Genomic DNA, 20,394 nt, shown 5'->3' on the forward strand with positions numbered 1-20,394 from the left:
AACTGATAATAGTCAATGAAAATGTTCATCACTTCTGCTGCGGAAATTCATTGGGTTTTGCGAGAGCTCAAACATACCTGTAGGCTTGTCAAAAACAGCTCACCTCAACAACCCTACACACACCACCCATTTGTAAATGCCCTGTCCTTCTGTGGTGCGCTCCATTGTCAATGTCACGGATTTCCACGAGTTACATTTCATGTCACTCCCATGTGGATGGGTCCCTGATTTTCTTGAATGTGCTTTCAAAGTTCTGTATTGTGTCTCAAGAGACGTGCCATTTTCAACACTGATTTGGTGGATGGATTCCTTATCCTACAATAATTGCAGTAACTGTATGTGAAAGAAAATATCAGAGAAGGCAATGTAAGATATGGAATTAGATGGTGGAGAAAATTATATTTGTGCACCCCACAAATGTTTCTGAATTAATCACAAGCCAACATTGATCTTTTTTCTGCGACACTGAAGACAACTGTGTTGACATCATGATGGTTTATCGGCACTTGTTACCCAAAGGCTATCCAGAAAGAAAGATTGCAAAGCCTGCAGATCATTTGCAAACTTAATTCCCAGGCTTTGATGTATCTATTAGTCTTTGTATTCCTCTCTGAGAGGAAACTGACGAGGAGGCGGGGACATTATGTGGAGCTGAAGGTTATCCGTATGTTCACAGATGCTTTGTGAAGTAAACTTTACGTGACTTGTATCACATGCCCCGGTAGGAGCACATTTTCCTCCTGAAAAATGCCAAAATTCCAGCTTGCTCAAAATGCAGTTTGTTCCAAGCATTCAATGTTGCCTTGCTGATCCAATGACAAACTGACAGCATGCTAGACCCTTTCTTCCACCTACGAAAGGGTTCATGAGGCTCGTTCCCATAAAGAGCTGTGAGAATTGACTCTAGATGTGGAAATACCATGTAAGGTCTTCAGCTTGCGGTGCTCAAGTTATTTTCCTGAATAATTTTAATTCTTGCTGTACGTTTTTTAATATAGATATATTTATTCCACTCTTTATAGTAGAAAGAGTTAAAATATCAAACAAAAATAAATATTAGTTACAGTACCGCGATTATTTTAAGAAAAATATCCCTGCCATTCTTGATTGAAATGTTTCCACAAGACCTAAACTTCATCTTTGAGATGTCCCCAAGTGAAGTTAGACTCTCTTATTATTGCAGATTGTTTTCGGAAGGGGTTGGCCAAAACGAGCGAAGTAGTAGGCCATGTACTGGCAATGGAGGAGAAAGCTGCAGAGAAATGGTGGGCGAAAAAAAGTGGCAATACCCAGAAACTCAAGGTCTGGACATCCCTACTTCTTTACCAAGTAGATGAAATGCCGGCCTTGTTGGTTCTGACGGTGACATCTGAGCATTCCCCTTCTGAAGAATCACAGTCCGATTCTCCAAAGTGACCTGAGTTCTGAAAAACAAAGAAAGGATTTGTAAAAGTCTGCCAAAACACACAGCCAGAAACACTTTGTGATTTCTTTTACTTCTGAGTTTAAAAAAACTTTTTAATAAAATATATTTTTTTGGCATTTATAATCATAAAACAATACATTCGCCCGGAGAAATTCAAAATGTATCACCTGCGAAACATAGTATATACAATATCTATCCGGGCATCTGGACTGTAGCAGGATATATTCCGATCTGAGTTTTTTGTTTACATTCTCTGCCTGAGAAATGAAAGGATGTTCACAGTAGAAATTGTCTATCTCGATGTCAACTGATGTACAGCAAAGTCTAACCCAAGAAAGCAAAGGGTCTTTGCAGTAGTCGTCTAAATCGGAGCCTAGACCAGGGTTTTCCTCACCTAAAAAAAACACATCTGGGATAAATGTTCGGGCAAATTAGACCCCAATTTATAAGTGGTTGCCTCCCTAGTTGCCGTGTCATTTTTCCATTTGATGAAGAAATTGCTGGTGTGGTTTGTGTCCTATTGGCTTGACGTAACCCTGTTGCAATACTTGTTTTTAAGAGCGGAAAAGCAAGCAAACTTCTGTTTTTGTGGCATAATTTATTACCTTATTAAGGTTTGCCAACAGGTATTTAATAGTATCTTTTATTAAAGTGCTTACCAACTTACCTTTGGACTTGAATGCACTGTAAATAAAAGCGCTTACTTTTAACAAACCAACTCGAACTTTCGCCCTTGAAAGGCTGAGCTAGCTATGTTGGGGTTACATGAGAAGACAGTCCAATTGGATATCAGCAGCAAGCACATGATTCATTAAGCCATCATGCTAACACATAAATATCTAATCTGACCTTACAATGCATCCTCATGGGATTTACCTTTTAGGATAGAATGGTCTCTCTCACTCTGTAAGTCTCATTTGCATAGTACCTGTATTTCACCACAGCACAGAGAGGGGTGTAAGAGAATGAGCCAAACCATTTACAGCACATCTATTTCCCTGAAGGGTACACATCTGAGAATCCACGGCTTTCAGTTGGGTCATTCTGTCTGTTTCTATAAATGATGGGGAAGGTCTCAGAGGCCCTCGCACGAACTGTGATTTTGTTAGGACTGCTCCAAGATATGCCAAAATATACACTGGAACTTATGGGGGGTCATTTAAAATTTGGTGGAAGGCCTGCTAAGTAGCTTGGGCATCAGAGGCCTTGTCCCTTCTACCCCAGCAGCAGCATGCATACCAGGTTCTCTTGAGCTCATGGGGGCACATTTTCACCGCACGTGCTCCTGCTGACCCAGCAAGGGATCTTTCGATGAAACTGCCCCACTTGAAGCCAGGAATTGTTTCTGACCATTTGTTAATATCATTGACAGACTGGAAATTTTCTGCCAGCCAGTGGACAACATTTTTTTAAACATTTCTTGCCAGGTATGCTGGCATGGGATTTCTGATGGTGGAAACTTATCAGTTCCCACAATTTTAAAATAGTTGAGGAACCGTCAGTGTGAGAGAACAAGCAATTTGCAGTTTACAGAGGAGATCTTGTTTTGTCACACTATAAATGAGACCTGTACCACATACAGCAGGGTGGCAAGCTTGTTTCTACATTGGCATATCTACAGTCCTGTCATTTTACCTTATACAAAAGCTTATTAAATTGATCTCCTTTGGAAGTGCTAAACGAAAATATGTTAAGAAAACCTTAACAAACATGGCGACCTGTACAGCATGTCTGGCAACAAAATTTTGTGTACGCACAGACTTAGAGGGGATGCTCTAATTTATTAGTTCTTTACATTTTCGCATTCAATTTCATTCAGTTTTCCTTATGATCACACAAGTAGGTAAACAAAACATCAATTAATATACAAACAACTGTAAGTTAATGTAGCAATTCATTGTAGTTAACATAATCACAATCACATGTTACAAGCTCCCCAGGCTCCTTACCAAAATTCAACTTTAAACATTGGCTTAAATATTTAAAAATCCTATACCCATTTGTTATATTTTGTTGAGCCATTATAAATTGGAGGCCAGGATGTGCCTTTTATGTTTTTTTTTTTTACCTTATCCCAAAGGAACAAATTCCTCAGACAACAACAATGATTCTGCGCCAAGAGGGAGCAAACAAATAAATGTTTCAGAACCTGGAGTTTGGAGTTGCAAAGCGCTCAAAAAGTCCCACCACAAATGATCCTGCACACTTTCCCAAATTAACTCTTAGGAAAGGGTTCTAAGTCAGTATTGTATCTCTGGGGTCATTACATCGCATGACCATTTACATCCCACTACTTTACTTCACAGTATTTGACATTGGGAGTGCCTTTACTTTGCAGGAAAGAAGGAAAGTATATATGTGTGTGTGTGTGTGTGTGTGTATGTATATACACATATACATATATATAGGAAAGTGTATATATTACCTACTAGCGGTCATAGTTAAGAACTAGTTTCCATAGCAAAAAGGTTATTTGTTTTGCTAATAAATTTGGCGCCGTTTGACAAATCTTCTCAAAACTAGTACACACCTGAGTTCAGCTGCTGTGTAGAAAGAGGGGTCTCAAAATGTGTTTTCCCCATGCAATTTCCCAAAGGGATTTTGAACATGACATCAGCCCAAACCGCTGGCTGGAGCTACACCAAATTTGGCAGAATGCTAGCTCTTGGTTCACAAAGAGCCCTTTTCGCGATTTGGTGTAAATCTGAGTTAGCCAAGTCCCATCCAAAAGTTTTTTTTTAAGGGAACAAAGCAGGGTAGGAACCCTGGCCCCCAGGCCTGGTGGTGGGATGCCACAGAGATCATGTCAGGAGCCCAAAACCTTTTTAGGTCTCGGCTATGCGCGCGGAAGCGCATTCTTGCCAGAGACCTTTTGTCGGCGTGTCTGCTTTCCAGGAGACAATCCTGGCCGTGCACATCTCCTTGGAGGCGATTTGAAACTGGCACGCGCACAAGTACGAGCGCTCAATTGACTTTGTTGCAAGTTTCTTGCAATGCGCGTTTAGAGTGCGGCAATGCGCGTTTAGAGTGCGGTTAAACGTGTAACTTTCAGTTTCTTTTAAGCAGCGTGTTTCATGGCATGATCGAAAATGCTCCATATCGTAAGGTGTTCCGAATTCAGTTTCTTTTAAGCAGCGTGTTTCATGGCATGATCGAAAATGCTCCATATCGTAAGGTGTTCCGAAAGCAGCGTGTTTCAGGACATCAGCGACGTTGTTTAAGGAAATGCTGCGTGTTTGCCTAAAGGGTCTGTTCTTTAATAAAAAGCAGCGTGTTTAATGGCATGATCGAAAATGCTCTATATCGTAAGGTGTTCCGAAAGCAGCTAAATGGCATGATCGAAAATGCTCCATATCGTAAGGTGTTCCGAAAGCAGCGTGTTTCAGGACATGAGCGACGTTGTTTAAGGAAATGCTGCGTGTTTGCCTAAAGGGTCTGTTCTTTAATAAAAAGCAGCGTGTTTCATGGCATGATCGAAAATGCTCTATATCGTAAGGTGTTCCGAAAGCAGCTAAATGGCGACGTCGTTTATAAAGACGTAGTTATATAGTGTGACGTTATTTGAGAAAATGCTGCGTGTTTGCTTTAAAAACACGTGCTTTAATGTGTGCAGAGGCAGAGAAGAGAGATGTGCTTTAAGATGACACATTGTTTAATAAAATGCAGAAGCAGAGAACATAGAGACATGCATTGAATAGCGGCACAAGTCATGCATTGAATAGCGGCACAAGTCATGCATTGAATAGCGGTACAAGTAGAAAACAGTGGCATAAGCATACTATTGAAGCATAAGCAGGGAACAAAGGTACATACAAAGAACAGATGGTAGGCAAGGACTAGTGGACAGTAGAGGGACAGCAGAGGCACAAGCAAGCATAGAATGGAGATACAAGCATGGAATAGAGGCACAAGCAGAAGCATGGAATAGAGGCACAAGCAGAGAACATAGAGACATGCATTGAAGAGCGGCATAAGTCATGCATTGAATAGCGGCACAAGTAGAAAACAGTGGCACAAGCATAGTATTGAAGCATAAGCAGGGAACAAAGGCACATACAAAGAACAGATGGTAGGCAAGGATTAGTGGACAGCAGAGGCACAAGCAGTGGTCAGTGTGGCAACTGATTGCGAACAGTGGCACAAGCATACAATAGAAGCATAGAATGAAGATAAGTAGAGAATATAGAGACATGCATTGAATAGCTGCAGAAGTAGAAAACAGTGGCACAAGTATACAATAAAGGCATAAGCAGGAGACAAAGGTACATACAAGGAACAGATGGTAAGCAAGGACTAGTGGACAGCAGAGGCACACGCAAGTATAGAATGGAGATACAAGCATGGAATAGAGGCACAAGCAGAGAACATAGAGACATGCATTGAATAGCGTCACAAGTTATGCATTGAATAGCGTCAGAAGTAGAAAGCAGTGGCATAAGCATACTATTGGAGCATAAGCAGGGAACAAACGTACATACAAAGAACAGATGGTAGGCAAGGACTAGTAGACAGCAGAGGGACAGAAGGTACATACAAAGAACAGATGGTAGGCAAGGACTAGTGGACAGCAAAGGCACAAGCAGTAGTCAGTGTGGCAACTGATTGCAAACAGTGGCAAACACCACACACGCATGCGCATACACACAGACACACACACGAGCGCCCATGCACGCACGCACATACAGACACACCCCCCGCACACATACACACACTCGCGCACACACACATGAGTGCACCGCCCCCCCCGCACACATACACAAGTGCACCAAGACCCACCCCAGCCCTTTTTAACTTACCGGGCCAATCTCGGGGGACTCCGCCCTCAGCACGTGGCAGGGGCAGGCACCGGGCATGTGCCTCGTGCCCCCTCCGCAGAGTTCACGCTGCGGCTCTTGCAAGCTCGTTTCCCGGGGCTCCCTCTTGGTCAAGGGAGCCCCGCAACACTTGAGCAACCTCCTGCTGGCGGCCCCGGGGCTCTCCACCGCTCACAGGAGCCCCGGGCCGCGATACGCATTTACTCTGCCTGCCTCCTCTTCCGGTCCGGACGCAGCCCCGCCCCAGTCACAGGCAGCATTGCCTGACTTCCGGTGCGTGCGCGGCGGGATTCCGGCGGCATTTTCTGCCACACTCTTGTAGTTCACTATCCCTATGATTGTGACCAGTCGCTGTTACCAACCTTAAGTATTGATTTTGTGAGCTTTCTTTCGGAAAATAAGTTTCTGTTCGCCGATAACACATAGTAGTACATCTAGCGTATTGTTCGCAAAAGAGAAGTCGAAAAACACAAACACAACTTTATTGCATGAAGAGGAGTGTCTCGGGTCAAAGGTGAGTCGGGGTTGCAGGCATGGTTCATGACACCCACAGTCCTTGAACAGCAGTCTTGCCAACACAGACCTCATAAGCGGCTGTGGCTTGAGAACACACATCCTGTGCGAGGATAAGGACCACTCGGCTTCGTGTAATAATTATGTAATCAAGTGTCTGGCTAAATCAAACTATTACCATCTGTGTCAGCTGTTTCTTGTCCAACCTATACCAGAAGGTCAAGGAAGCGCGGGGCCTAACTTACATTCTTATACAAAGTACCCAGCTTCCTAGTTATAAGACAATACTCTCACCTTTGACACCGTGGTCCCTACAACATATCTGATCTGGAGAAGTTGCAGACTGAGCCAAAGAGCTGTAGTGAGTGTCAGGATGAGAAAACAAGCATTTGCAATACAATAGGTTTCACATTTGCGAGAGTTTAAACTATTGGCATTGTAATTGACAATGCCTTTTATTTACGTTTTAAAAACCAACACATAAATAAAAGGCATTGCCATTTACAATGCCAATGGCTCTAACTCTTAACAACTGCGAGACCTATTGCATTGCAAATGCTTGTTTTAAAATGTTGCTGTGAAATCGTGGTGACTTAGCAAACTCGCAGCAAAATTGCAAAAACAAAGCAGTTTCCTGTGCTTGCTGAAAGTTGAGTCCTCACCGGGGCCAGACCAATGAAATGTAATGAAGGAGGGGAGGACGCATGGCCCCCTCCCCAGGCCATTTACGGGAGGGGACCACCACCTCCCAAGCGGAAGGCCAAAAATAAAATACCTGGGGAGGAGGGCCACGCATACCTCCCTCCTGGGCTGTTTTCAGGTCTGGGAACCCCCACCTTCCCAAAACAGATCCTGCAATAACAAAGGACCCATTTTCTTTTCTTTTAATAAAATAAAAAGGGAGGGGGCTGCGTGGCTCCCCACCTGGCCTGAATTTGGCCCCAGGGACCCCATCTGCCTGGGCCTGTCTGGACGACACATTGACTCTCATGGAGCACCTCCACATCCAGCTCCAGCTCCAGACCAACCCCAAAACAACTCTCCGCTGAATCCTCTTCTACAGGCCCCCTGGCCCCAGCGCTCCCTTTACCGACACCATCACTGAACCCATTGCACCCCACGCCCTCGCATCCACAGACTACATCCTACTCTGAGACCTAAACGTCCACCTGGAGAACCACAATGGCTTAAACGCCACCACCCTCCTAGAGAACCTCACCAACATAGGACTGAAACAACTAACCACCGCCCCCACGCACACAGCGGGACACACACTTGACCCCCTTTTTCACTGGAAGAAGCAGAGTATCCTACAGCCACACCACAAGAATCCAAACACTTCTGCAGGTGACTCGAAAAGACATGGAGGAACAACAAAACCCCGGAAACACGCGCCACCTACAAAGCAGCCAACACAGCACACCACCAACTCATCAAATACACAAGGAATGAATCCCTACAGGACAGAATCCTCACCATCACACACAACACTAAAGAGGTCTTCTCCATCATCAAGGAATTTGCCAAACCCTGCAGCGAAACAACAAACATCCCACCCTCCCAAGATCTCTGCAACAGACTCGGCACCTTCTTCCACCACAAAATTAAGATGATCTATGACAACCAAGACCACGTCACCACTCTGGCTCCCTCCTCATGCGACACTACCCAACAGACCCTGTTCAAATGGATCCTGCTCATGACAGAAAACACCTTGAAGACCATGAAAAGCATCCACCCTCAGTCCCTTGCTGACACCACATGTTCCATAGAGCCGCCTCGGCCATCTCACCCGAACTACGTCAGGCGATCAACTGATCCTTTGACACCACCACCTTCGATGGACTGGAAACCTGCCGAAGTCAAACCCTCCTGAAGAAACCCTCCGGGGCCCAACGGACCTCAAAAACTTAAGGCCCATCTCCCTGCTTCCCTTCGCAGCCAAGGTCATCCAAAAGGCAGTCAACACCCAGCTAACAAACGTCATCGAGCTAACAACGTCGTGGACATCTCCCAATCCGCATTCCGAAGCAACCACAGTACCGAGACTGCCCTACTCACCTCCACAGATGACATCCGCTCCCTCCTCGACCAGGGCAAAACGGCAGCCCTCATTCTCCTGGACCTCTCGGTTGCGTTAGACACCACCTCCCAATGTAACCTAACCACCAGACTCCACGATGCCGGCATCGCAGGCAAGGCCCCCGACTGGATCCACTTCCTCCGCACCAGCAGAACTCAGCAGGTCAGACTTCCTCCCAACCTCTTGGAACCGCCAGAGACCAACTGTGGAGTACCCCAGGGCTCCTCCCTCAGCCCCTACTTCTTCAAGGTCTACATGGCCCCCCTCGCAACCATCATCAGGAACTGCGGGATCAACATCATCTCCTATGCAGACGAAACCTAGCTGATCCTCTCCCTCACCAACGAACCCAACATCACCAGACACAACTTCCAAGAAGAGATGAAAGCTGTCGCCACCTGGATGAAGAACAGCTGCCTGAAACTCAACTCAGAAAAGACAGAAGTTCTCATCCTTGGCACCACCCCGTCCACATGGAACGACTCCTGGTGGCCCTCCACCCTCGGAAATCTCCTAACACCGAACGGACCATGCACGAAACCTCAGCATCATACTAGACTCATCACTCACAAAGAACCGCCAGATCAACGTCATCTCCTCGACTTGCTGCAGCACCCTCCGGATGCTTCAAAAGACTTTCAGATAGATCCCAAATCAAACCAGAAAAACTGTCAAGCACACACTTATCAGCAGCAGACTGAACTATGGTAATGCTGTCCACGCCGGAATCAACAAGAAACTCCTCCGCAAACTCCAGATTGTACAAAATGCTGCAGCCAGATTGATCCTCGACATCCCCCCCTCGCAGCCACATCATCCAACACCTTTGTGATCTCCACTGGCTCCCAGTCGACAGAAGAATAACCTTCAAACTCCTGACCCATGCTTGCAAGGCTATTCACAACACCGGACCGGTATACCTGAACAGCTGCCTCTCCTACCATGCACACAAAAGACACCTCCGATCAGCCCAGCTCTCTCTGGCCACTGGCCCCCTTATCAGCAAGAATTGAACGGGAGGAAAGTCCTTCTCCTACCTAGCAACCAAAGCCTGGAACACCCTCCCCCTTCACATCTAGCAATCTCCCACACTGCCCCAGTTTAGGAAGGACCTCAAGACCTGGCTTTTTGGATGACCCGAGCACTCAACAGGGTGAGTAGTTGCGCTTTCCAAACTCATGGTTGATTGACTGAATGAAATTTACGACTAGAAAGTATATATAACAATTAAAGGTCACATTATTCCCCATTGTGTAAGTCATGGGTAAAAAGGACAAGCTTTTTATATATCTTGTGAATTTACTCTGTTTTTTTGGATTCATTAAATAAGAGGGAGGTGAGATTGTTAAAGCCCACTGGGGCAAAATGCAGTATATTTCAAGGGTGTAGTTTGCAAAAATAAAACCATGGACATTTATCAGTTGTTCATGTTTGGGTGTAACTTCTAACGTGAAATTATTTATAATTATCGAAAATCACACTATTCCTCAATCTGTAGATTGTGGTTAAAAGACATAGGGCCGGATTATGAGTTTGGTGCTCTGATGGATCGCCAGAACCACGGTAGCATTGTGGCAAATGCAACACCGGCAATCTGACCACCCTATTACGAGTTTGGCTGTTGGACCGCCACTGGACTGCCACAACTGCTGGAGATCTGTGATCCTTTGGCGGTGACCCGGTGGTCAGAGGCTTGCAAAATGCTGCTGGTGCCCCTGTGGCACCGCCAAGCATTTTACGAGATTCCTCACTGCCACAGTTATCATGACGGTGAACCCACCATGAAAAGTGTGGCGGTGAAGAAACAATTGGGGCCCTACAAGGCCACCTGATGCCTCAATGCCACTGCCTGCATGTGGGGCGTAACATAGTGTTCCCCCGTGTGTTAATGTACCACCTGTTCCTGCACACATGGAATTCTCAGGCCATGCAGTGCAGGAACAGGCTTTGATACCCCCACGGCGCTGCTTTGCTAGGGCCACATATGAGCCTTAGCACGACACCGCTATGGGATCATTGAGTTTGGCAGTGTGCGAGTGGGATGGTGGCATGCTGGGCTGCTCCCACACCACCAAACTAGTAATCAGGCCCATAATCCCTTTATATTTTGTGAATGTATTGTACCACTCTATGATGGCTGCCATGGAATAATATTCATAATACTTGTTTTAGTCCTTTTTCACTGTTTAGGAAACTATCATGCATATGTAGTTGCGTCATAATGACTGCCCCATAACCTGTGAGCCAGGTTTTGGTAGCCGAAACACGTTAAGGAGAGCAGCCAAATCAATAAAGTGTTTTTTTTTTTAAACTGGACTACACAACTTATTTCCTATGGGCAGTATGTGGAAGAAATTTATATAATTGGTCCCCCGCCTGTAGTCATACTGCTGCGAAGGTTGATTCGGACTCTTGGGATATATATATACATATATATATATATATATATATGCCTAGACACACACGGACACACACACACACACGGACACACACACACACGGGGACACACACACACACACAGACACACACACAGACACACACACAGACACACACACAGACACACACACATAGACACACACACATATTTTTTCACCAAAAAAAAACAAAGGTTACAGGGACGTTATAGTTATGGTCAGATTTCACTGGTACTAAACCAGAGAAATTCTGCTTTTACTGTCAGTGAACTAACTATAACTCGCGGCCCCACAATGCATTGCTTATGACCTGATATATTACATCACTCAAGACATGGTCAGTGACATCGTTGATGACATCTCAAATGACATCACTAATGATATCATCTACAAACTCTTTGACACACTCACTCACATCTCCATATAACCTTTCATACACCCACTCCAAGTACCACACTACCATTCCCAAACCCATTCACACACATACCAGTACTTACACAGCCACTCAATGATTCATAGATCAACACACACATCCACTCACTCAACTAGCCCTTTTGTTACCCCCAGTAAGACCCACACAGGTAGATTGCTGAGAGGTCGTCAGAGGCCATGCTCCTTTCTTCACCACTCTGCAAATGCGCCTCTTGGTGCAATACTCATTAGGGAAGTAGTCTACTTTAGTCCTGAGGCCCTCAAGAGCCAAGGGGACCTCATCCCCCTCACCAGCAGTGCGCTGAGAGGCGCATTTGCAGAGTGGTGGAGAAAGGGGGCATGGCCTTCAACCACCTCTCAGCAATCCGACTGTATGGGGCTTACTGGAGGTCTTGTTGGCCCCTATGGTCTCTCAGCAGCCAAGAGGACTTTATACTCCCCATCAGGAGTGTGCCAGGAGGCGTGTTTGCAGAGTAGTGGACAAAGGGGGCAGGGCCTCCAGCGAGTTGCCTGCTTTTTTTCCTTAATATATTTTAGGAAGGAGGTAGCGTAGCCCCCCTTCCCTAGACGATTTTGGGCCAGGGATTCCATCCCCCAGGGCCTGTCCCTTTTTGTAAAAAAAAATTCTTAATTAAGAAAACGAGAGGGCCCGGCCTTTATTTTTTATATTACAAAGGCATTTGATTTTATTTTTGAATTTGTAAAGCGCAGCAGTTAACCGAGGGCATCAAGGCGCTATAGACTACTATCCAGAAAGAGATTCTCTGAGAGAAAATGATACAGGAGATGGCTACATGCAAAATAGCCAGGTCTTTAGAGCCTTTATAAAGGGCAGGTGCTGGGAGATGGCCTTCATGATTTTTAGAGGGGTATTCCAGAGCTTACTGGAGGCAGTCGAGAATGCTCTATCGCCCCACCTTCACCTAGTTGTTCTGGGTACGTGGAGATGTAGGGTGGAAGATGAGCGAAGGGATCTGCCAGGGGAGTTCCAGCTAAACATGGATTTTAGTCTCGTTGGGTAGTGGAGATGGAGAGCCTTATGGACTATACAAAGAGATTTGAAGCTGATGCGCTTGTTAATTGTAAGCCAGTGTGGGGTTTCTAGACCCTTGGCAGCTGAGTGTCTTTTGGGGATGTTCAGAACCAGTCTCGCAAGGGCATTCTGCACCAGTTGGAGTTTGTACTGCACATCCATGTTCGAGTCTAGGTAGAGTGAATTGCAGTAATTCAATCCAAAGGGAGGGGAGGGAAAGTGGCCTCTCTCTCCCGGGCCATTTTTGGCCTGGAGGCCCATTCCTCGGGGCCCAGCCTGTAATGTGGGCGCTCTGGTCCCAAACCAGGACACACACATTTTCGATGCTTGAGACCATGGGGGAAGCCTGCAGTCCATGTCTCCAGCAGAAGCCGGCATTGCTTTCGAATCCAGGGAGCTACTGAGATGCAGCTTCCTGAATCCCAAAGCAAAGTGTCTGTTTCCCTGCTCGCTTCACAGGGAGCAGGGAAATAGACTCCTGCCCTGCTTTCAGCCAGTGAGAGCATTTTTGCTCGCATTTGCTGAATTTGCTATGGTGCCAAACCAAAGCAAACTACAATGTCCCAGGGGTGGGCATCCGAGACATTGCAGGAGCTGGCCATGGGGAGTGGCAGTCCCCAAGAGTTGCGGGGGGCCCAAGCAGGCCCCTTATTATTTTCATATTGCCCCCAGGACCTGGCCTAACCAGCGGGCTAAATTAAAGAAAAAGCTGGAGCCCATGCTTGGTGGGATTTTTTTCATTTTCAGCGGGAGCCATGTTTCTAACGCGATTCCTGCTGATTTGTTTAAAAAAAAAATGCTTTTTTGGCCCTGAGGGGCCCGGATAGTACCCAGTCAAGAGGCGTAGGGGGTCAGGGTGTTTCTACCCTGCCCCCCTTTTTTTCAAAAAAATCTTTTTTCTTGCGACTAGTTCAACTGTGTCACAAGGTGGCTGCCAACACTTGCAGATTTAAAGTGCTGGCAGCCAATCAGATCTAAGGCACGAGATCGGGAGGGTTTGCGGATCCACTGCATCCCTAGATATACAACTGGGAATTTCTTAAATTTCTCCACAACTACTGAACGGATTTACACCATTTAACAAAAAGGGTGCTTTCTGGACCAAGAGCTTTCCTTCTGCCAAATTTGGTGTAATACCGTTTTGTGAACAACCCTTTTTCTTGCCCCCTGCCTGTCAGATCACCCTGAAATTTTGAAGACAGCAGCTGAAGTGAGCATTAAACTAGTTTTAAAAACTTTGTGAAGATTCGTCAAACAATGCCAAAGTTATTTGCAAATGAAAAAATGCATATTACTATCGAAACTAGGTCCTAACAATAGCTACCTACTAGTGACCGCCAGTAGTAGCCAGACACAGACAGACAGACACACAAACATCCCCCTTCCCCTTTCCCCCCTACCCCCCAAAAAAGTGCTACTAGTTTGCATATGGAACGTTTCGGGGCTATCCATCAGGTGTGGGCTGAGAAAAGGGAGGGGGCCCTAAACACGTTTTCCACATTAATTTTTCCATAACAACTTTAGACACAACCACAGCCAATACCACTGAACAGAATTACATCACATTTGGCAAAATGCTAGATCTTGGTCCAGACAAAGTACTTTCTGTGTAAATCCATTCAATAGGATTTTAGCAATTAGTGCTCAGAAAATTAATATATTTTGCACTGCAAAGGATCCGCAGAGCCAACAGATCCACTGCTGAGATCTGTGTGGCCACCCCATCAACCAGGAAGTGGTGGCAACATTATTAGGACTTGGGACTCAATCCTGCGTCCTAATAAAAATGCAACATAAAAAAGACTTAGGGCCAGGGTAGGGACCCCATCCCTAGGTCCAAAATGTAAATTAAAGGGGGAAGGGGTTCCACAGACCCCTACCCTGAGACTTTAAATGGCATGGGGATCCACCACAGTAGTTTCCCTATCTGCACCAGCGTGGGCAAGGAAACATGTGTGCTCCCGTCTGGCAGGAGCATTTTTAAAACTCACACCAAACAAGAGCAAACATATAAGTCTGCTTCTAGCCAGTGGGAGCTTTAAACATGCTCCCGCTGGGTGGGAGAAGACTTCCGTTCTGTTTCCCCCAACCGCACTCCTGCGGGCAGGGAAACAGAACACATATTGCTCCTGCCCAGAGGGAGGACCCGGAAAACAACTGTCCTTCCGGACAGAAGCAGTTGCGACTCAAGCACCATACAGGGAGATGGAGGGGGACCTGGATCTCCACCGATGGCCACAATGCGGTGGTCGGTGGATGCTCCACGTGGGCACCTTTAATAATGAAATTCTCCCAGGGAATGGGATTCCTGGGGCTTAATAAGGCTTGGAAGAGGGGCGCGGCATGGCCCTTCCCCTTTATTATTCTTTTTGGCCCAGGGGGATGGGGTCCCGGGCCTACTAAGCCTTCGGGAGGGGGGCGCATGCCCTCCTCCCCTTAGAATCTGGCCCTGGGGCAATGGAGTCTCAGAAGGCTTGAGGTGGTGGGGGGAGACAGCTCCTCCCGTTTAATTATTTTTGGCCCCGGAGGGATAGGGGCCCAGAGCCTAATGAGGTTCAGGAACCAGGGCTGTATTGCTCCCTTTCTCTTTTTATTGGCTCTGGCCCGGGGGTACAGGAGATGGAGGCTGCAGGGCCTATGAAGGATTAGGGAGGGGCGTGCATGTCCCCCTCCCCATTTCTATTGGATTTGGCCCTGGAGGAATTGGTCCCCTTTCATTTGTCCCGGGTATGCCTGGAGGGAAACACTACCATTTTATGTACACACATGGGTTTCTCCTAAATTGCCTTCTCTCACACACAATGACTTTTGATACACATTTGCAACCATGACAGTGCATATTAGTTTCCATGAAACTATACTTGCTTACAAAATCAACATCGCAAGAACACTATAATGATACCTTGAACTTCACGTACAAGGTCTATGTATACATTGTGCAAATGTGATTGTTTTTCATCTTACGGTGACAAAGCTGTCTATAGTACATAGACAATGGCAGCCAGACTATGATCTCGGCCCAAGGCAAGGATGCTTTCTGTTATAGACAAGCATTGCTGGGTTTAGGGAGAGGAGTGCTTGTGTCATCTGCGAGGTCGCTACACGCTGAAGCCATAGCCTAGCTTTTAGCTGATCCCTCTGTGAGGGATGTCTAACTTGTGAGCACAACGGGGACCTACATTCTTTACCTTCAGGTAATGGGACTGGATCATCCAATGGGGGATTCTGGCAGTACACATTCATACACCCTAGGCACTTAGGTTAGGGAACGAGTAGTAGGAGTAGTCTCTCTATAGTGTTTTATATGCCTGCATATATACATCGTCTTAGCAAGATGGTGGAACTTTTCATTCTGTTCACTGTCATTATATTGTTAATTAGTTTCATCGGCTTCGGTCTATTAATCAGTGCAGCACATATATTCTATAAAAGGATCATGTTGGTTTAATGAATATTGAAAACTCCTGATTGGGATTTCCTTGCATACTTCACTGAAGGAACGATCGTACGAGTGACTGAGCAAAAAGGTTCTAGATCTGTCTGCACGATCACTGGGAGAGCTCAGGGTAGTCATGTTCTGTGGTAGCCAAAACCGTCTGCTACCGGTCTTAGCTTAGGGACGCATGTGGTCGCACTGTGGGCTAACCGGTCTCTTGCAGTGGTGCACAGAATCAGTCTGTTACTATACCTTTGTTTATGTTGTCCAACAAACGCGCTGTTCCTATTGAGAAGTGAGGAACTACGTTGGTAGAATTAGTTCCTAGTCAGTGGATCACATGAGTAGTTCTATTGTGCTTTCTCAGAGACCCTTACTTACCTCATTACCAGATATGTCCGTGGTGGTAGGGACGATCCTCCTCAGCTGAGTAGGTAACCCCAATGTATTGGCTGTAGGTTGTTCAAGTTTGAACTTATCAAAGGATCTATTTCCCATTGTGTTACCCTCTCTGTAATATATATTAATACATTTTTAGACGAGAGGAGATTCCTTTCTGGATTGCACAAAAACCAAGCCAGGTTGAGGTGGAATTTCCCCATACTGGACCACAGGAAAAACACAGACTACTGATTATTTGCTTGCCAATGCATATGGCTCCCTCTATGGAAGACTGCACAACTTGAGGTACAGTCTGTGCTGTTGAATATACCAGAACACATGGAACGGAAAAGCGTCTCCCTGCCTGTGCTCCATTGGACAGAGAACAGAGGATTGCTCCCACATGGTGGGAGCACAGAAAGTGGCTGCTCACCACAGGCAGGAAAAAAGAACACAATCAGGTAGCAACCGGCACCACAGGATGGTTGCTTGTGGGGGAGCCGGCAGGCCCCATTTATTAGTCACCAATCTCGGCCAGGAGATCCCCATAATGCCCTTCAAGAGCCCATTTACATATTTTTCCCTGTTTGGTTAAGCCCCAGTCCGGCCACTTACAAAAGTGTCTTTGAAGGCTGCAAGGAGCACAGCACATCCCAAGATGCATGACCTAAGGAGAGATTACCAATATTTTTAAAGCACTTCAAGCTGGAGCTATGTGCTCTTCAGCTGAAGTGAAGGGACCCCTTGTGTTTAGTTCTATGGCTGCATTTTGTGGCTTGAAGAATGATTAGGACATTCTCAAAACACGTTAATGGTGATTTTGAAAAACATATTTTATAATGGGAGAGTGATTTTTAATCATTGCCATGTATATTCATGGAAGTACACTGCATTATAGTTATTGATAAAATAAATAACTGTTCATTTGTTGACAAAGCCAATAAGTCAGCATTATATATGATGATGTGCTGGTCTTTTGATAAAGACAATAGATCTGCTTTTTATATTTTGGTTTTCTGACCCTTGGACAAAGCCAGTAGGTCTGCCTACTTTAGATGACACCCGTTTTATTGTTAAACTGACAATCAGCCGTCCCGAGCAGCAGGGGATTGGGGGCAGATCCTGCACTTCACCCCACAGGGCAATGAACATCTTACTTTATGTTAAACAAAATAGAAATTCACTGAAAAAACAAAATTAAAGTGACGTTATAGTTAGGAATTTTAATAACATCTTACTTAACTTGAAAATTCACTGAATAAACAAAGGTAAAGGGAAGTTATAGTTAGGTGAAAATGGTAGTTAAAACAAAATGTTTTAAACTAACAAAACCACTGGAATTCACCAACTATAGTTATTTCAAGTAACTATAGGTTGTGACCAAAAGTAACTATAACTTATGCCTCCAGCATGCAATGCTTGTACCCTCACATAATACATCACTTACGACATCGCCACTGACTGGATAGATAACATCCCTAATGACATCTAAAATGACATAATTCATAACAACACTGTGCATGGCAGGGGGGCGAGTTCTAGATACTTGAAATACCTACAAATGGTGAATATCCGTGGTTTAAAATGTTATGTTTTAACTGACACTTTCCCTAACTACAACGTCCCTTTAACCTTTGTTTTTTTCAGTGAATTTTTAAGGCTTTTATTTAATGTAAAATAAAATATTATTACAATTCCTAACTATAACGTCACTTTAACCTTTGGTTTATATTATGTGATATATAGTTTTGGGGATTATCCGTAGCTCCCTCCTTTTTAGGTCTCACCTAGGCAGCGCATGCGCTGTCTCTTAGAGACATGCTGTATCAACTCTGTGGGCTTCAAGCACACCCATTGTTTCTCATTCGTTCTTTTGTTTTTAATTGATGAACTGGCTGTATTTGTCCCTCCTTTTGGTGTTTGGTTCCCTCCCATGGCTACTGGCCCTATTACATGTACTGCTCCCCTCCTGTTTATTTGGGTTAGTTTTGGCGCACAATTGTTTTCTTCTGTCTGTTTCCTTGGCATGGACAGACTGTCCTCAGCACAGCTGCTCCCCCTGCCTTTCCATTTTGCTTGGAGCGCAAGTGAAAATAGGCCTGTTAATGTTGTCATGGCATCCACTTTCAAGTTTCACCATCAGGCGCCTTTTATTTGATCAGCCAGGCGCACAACAGCTGCTCCTGATTGCAGTAGGGCATGGAGACCCGGGTGATTTGATTGTTTTTGCATTCCTTTCCTCTAATCCAGCGTGCACTTTACAGTGCCCCTGGGGCATAAGCAGGGACCAACTAGAGTGTTACTATATCTATCACTCCATGATTCCCCCGGGGAGCAAGCAGGCATCCACTCCAGTGTGCCTGCTGATATCTGTGTAACTTGAGTCACCAGTTCAAATCCCAGGACTCCAGTAAAACTTCTGAAAGGTAGGGAGGCGGTGGCAGTGTCTCCTGACCCGCTGTTGATACGGAGGTAAAGTCTCTAGACTGCTTGTTTGTCCTGACTGCGAGGGCTGCGAGGAGCTAGGAAGGATAACGAAACTTTAGGCATTTTTACTGTTTACCATTGAATTTCAATACTTGTTAGGATTGATTTTAATAATCCACAAACCAGAACTATAATTGCCTTAAATTCCTAAAATACTCTCCCCCGCATTGTCTAGCTCGATATTGAAGCCTGCCCGCCCCGGTCCGACTCGGCAATTATTGCCGTAGAGCGGAGGGCGGACAGGTAAGAGCCAGGCACACCAACTCTCACTTCCGCTAGAGCGGAGGTCAGCGCTCTAGCCGTCACCGTCTGCAGGGCTATTTAGATTGGTCAGACTACTGAGTGGCTGCGGTAGGGAGGCGGTGGCAGTGCCTCCTGACCCGCTGTTGATACGGAGGTAAAGTCTCTAGACTGCTTGTTTGTCCTGACTGCGAGGGCTGCGAGGAGCTAGGAAGGATAACGAAACTTTAGGCATTTTTACTGTTTACCATTGAATTTTAATACTTGTTAGAATTGATTTTAATAATCCACAAACCAGAACTATAATTGCCTTAAATTCCTAAAATACTCTCCCCCGCATTGTCTAGCTCGATATTGAAGCCTGCCCGCCCCGGTCCGACTCGGCAATTATTGCCGTAGAGCGGAGGGCGGACAGGTAAGAGCCAGGCACACCAACTCTCACTTCCGCTAGAGCGGAGGTCAGCGCTCTAGCCGTCACCGTCTGCAGGGCTATTTAGCTACGCCCCCCCAACAAGCGCGCAGCGGTTGGGTGCAGGGGGCGCCCTCGAGCGCACCTAAGAAGCGCCGAAGAAAAGCCCGTCTGTGCCCGTCCGTGACAGGACGGGACAAGGGACATGGCGTTGGTCTCTGGAACATCGAAGACACAGGTTAGCTCCAATATATGCTACTCCAGAGAAAAGCTTCTCTGTTTGAATTCGACCTCAAGCGCGACATGCATACGAGATTCTTGGCCCAATTTTGAAGGCCCTTTCTCCTGTGCTAACTGCCGCTTTCAGGCTACGAACACATGCCTAACTAAGGACCTTCCCACTGCCGTGGACACTATAGCCGAGACGATACTTCCTGATCGGACTCCTTCCTTAACAGGAACTGTTAGCGCGCACAATATTAACCATGCTGCCAGGAAAGGACCCCCAGGATTTAAGTGTTTTTTATTGAATATACGCTCGCTACCCAAACACTACCAACAATTGTGGGATCTCATTAATTCAGACATGCCAGACATCTGTTTTCTCACAGAAACATGGCTAAAACCCCACACCATCCCTGCAATTATGCTAGGGATCCCTGCTGGATACAAGATCCTACACCTAGATCGTTTGGTTAAAATTGGAGGTGGTGTGGCTGTTGTCTA

At 45.7% G+C, this 20,394-nt stretch overlaps 1 protein-coding gene across 4 annotated transcripts in view; it reads right to left on the bottom strand.

Annotated features, from left to right (window-relative positions):
• Positions 1–228: 228 nt before the first annotated feature.
• MAP3K13 (mitogen-activated protein kinase kinase kinase 13) overlaps positions 229–20,394 on the bottom strand; it is a 536,979-nt gene continuing 516,813 nt past the window's right edge. For all 4 annotated transcript variants that reach the window (XM_078680462.1, XM_078680465.1, XM_078680461.1 and 1 more), the window contains one exon: positions 229–1,424. In XM_078680462.1, coding sequence (XP_078536588.1) covers positions 1,323–1,424 — 102 coding nt within the window. In that variant the 3' untranslated portion in view covers positions 229–1,322. The remainder of the gene's footprint in view (positions 1,425–20,394) is intronic.

The sequence above is a fragment of the Lissotriton helveticus genome, chromosome 3_1 (genome assembly GCF_964261635.1).
Source record: "Lissotriton helveticus chromosome 3_1, aLisHel1.1, whole genome shotgun sequence".
NCBI lineage: Eukaryota > Metazoa > Chordata > Amphibia > Caudata > Salamandridae > Lissotriton > Lissotriton helveticus.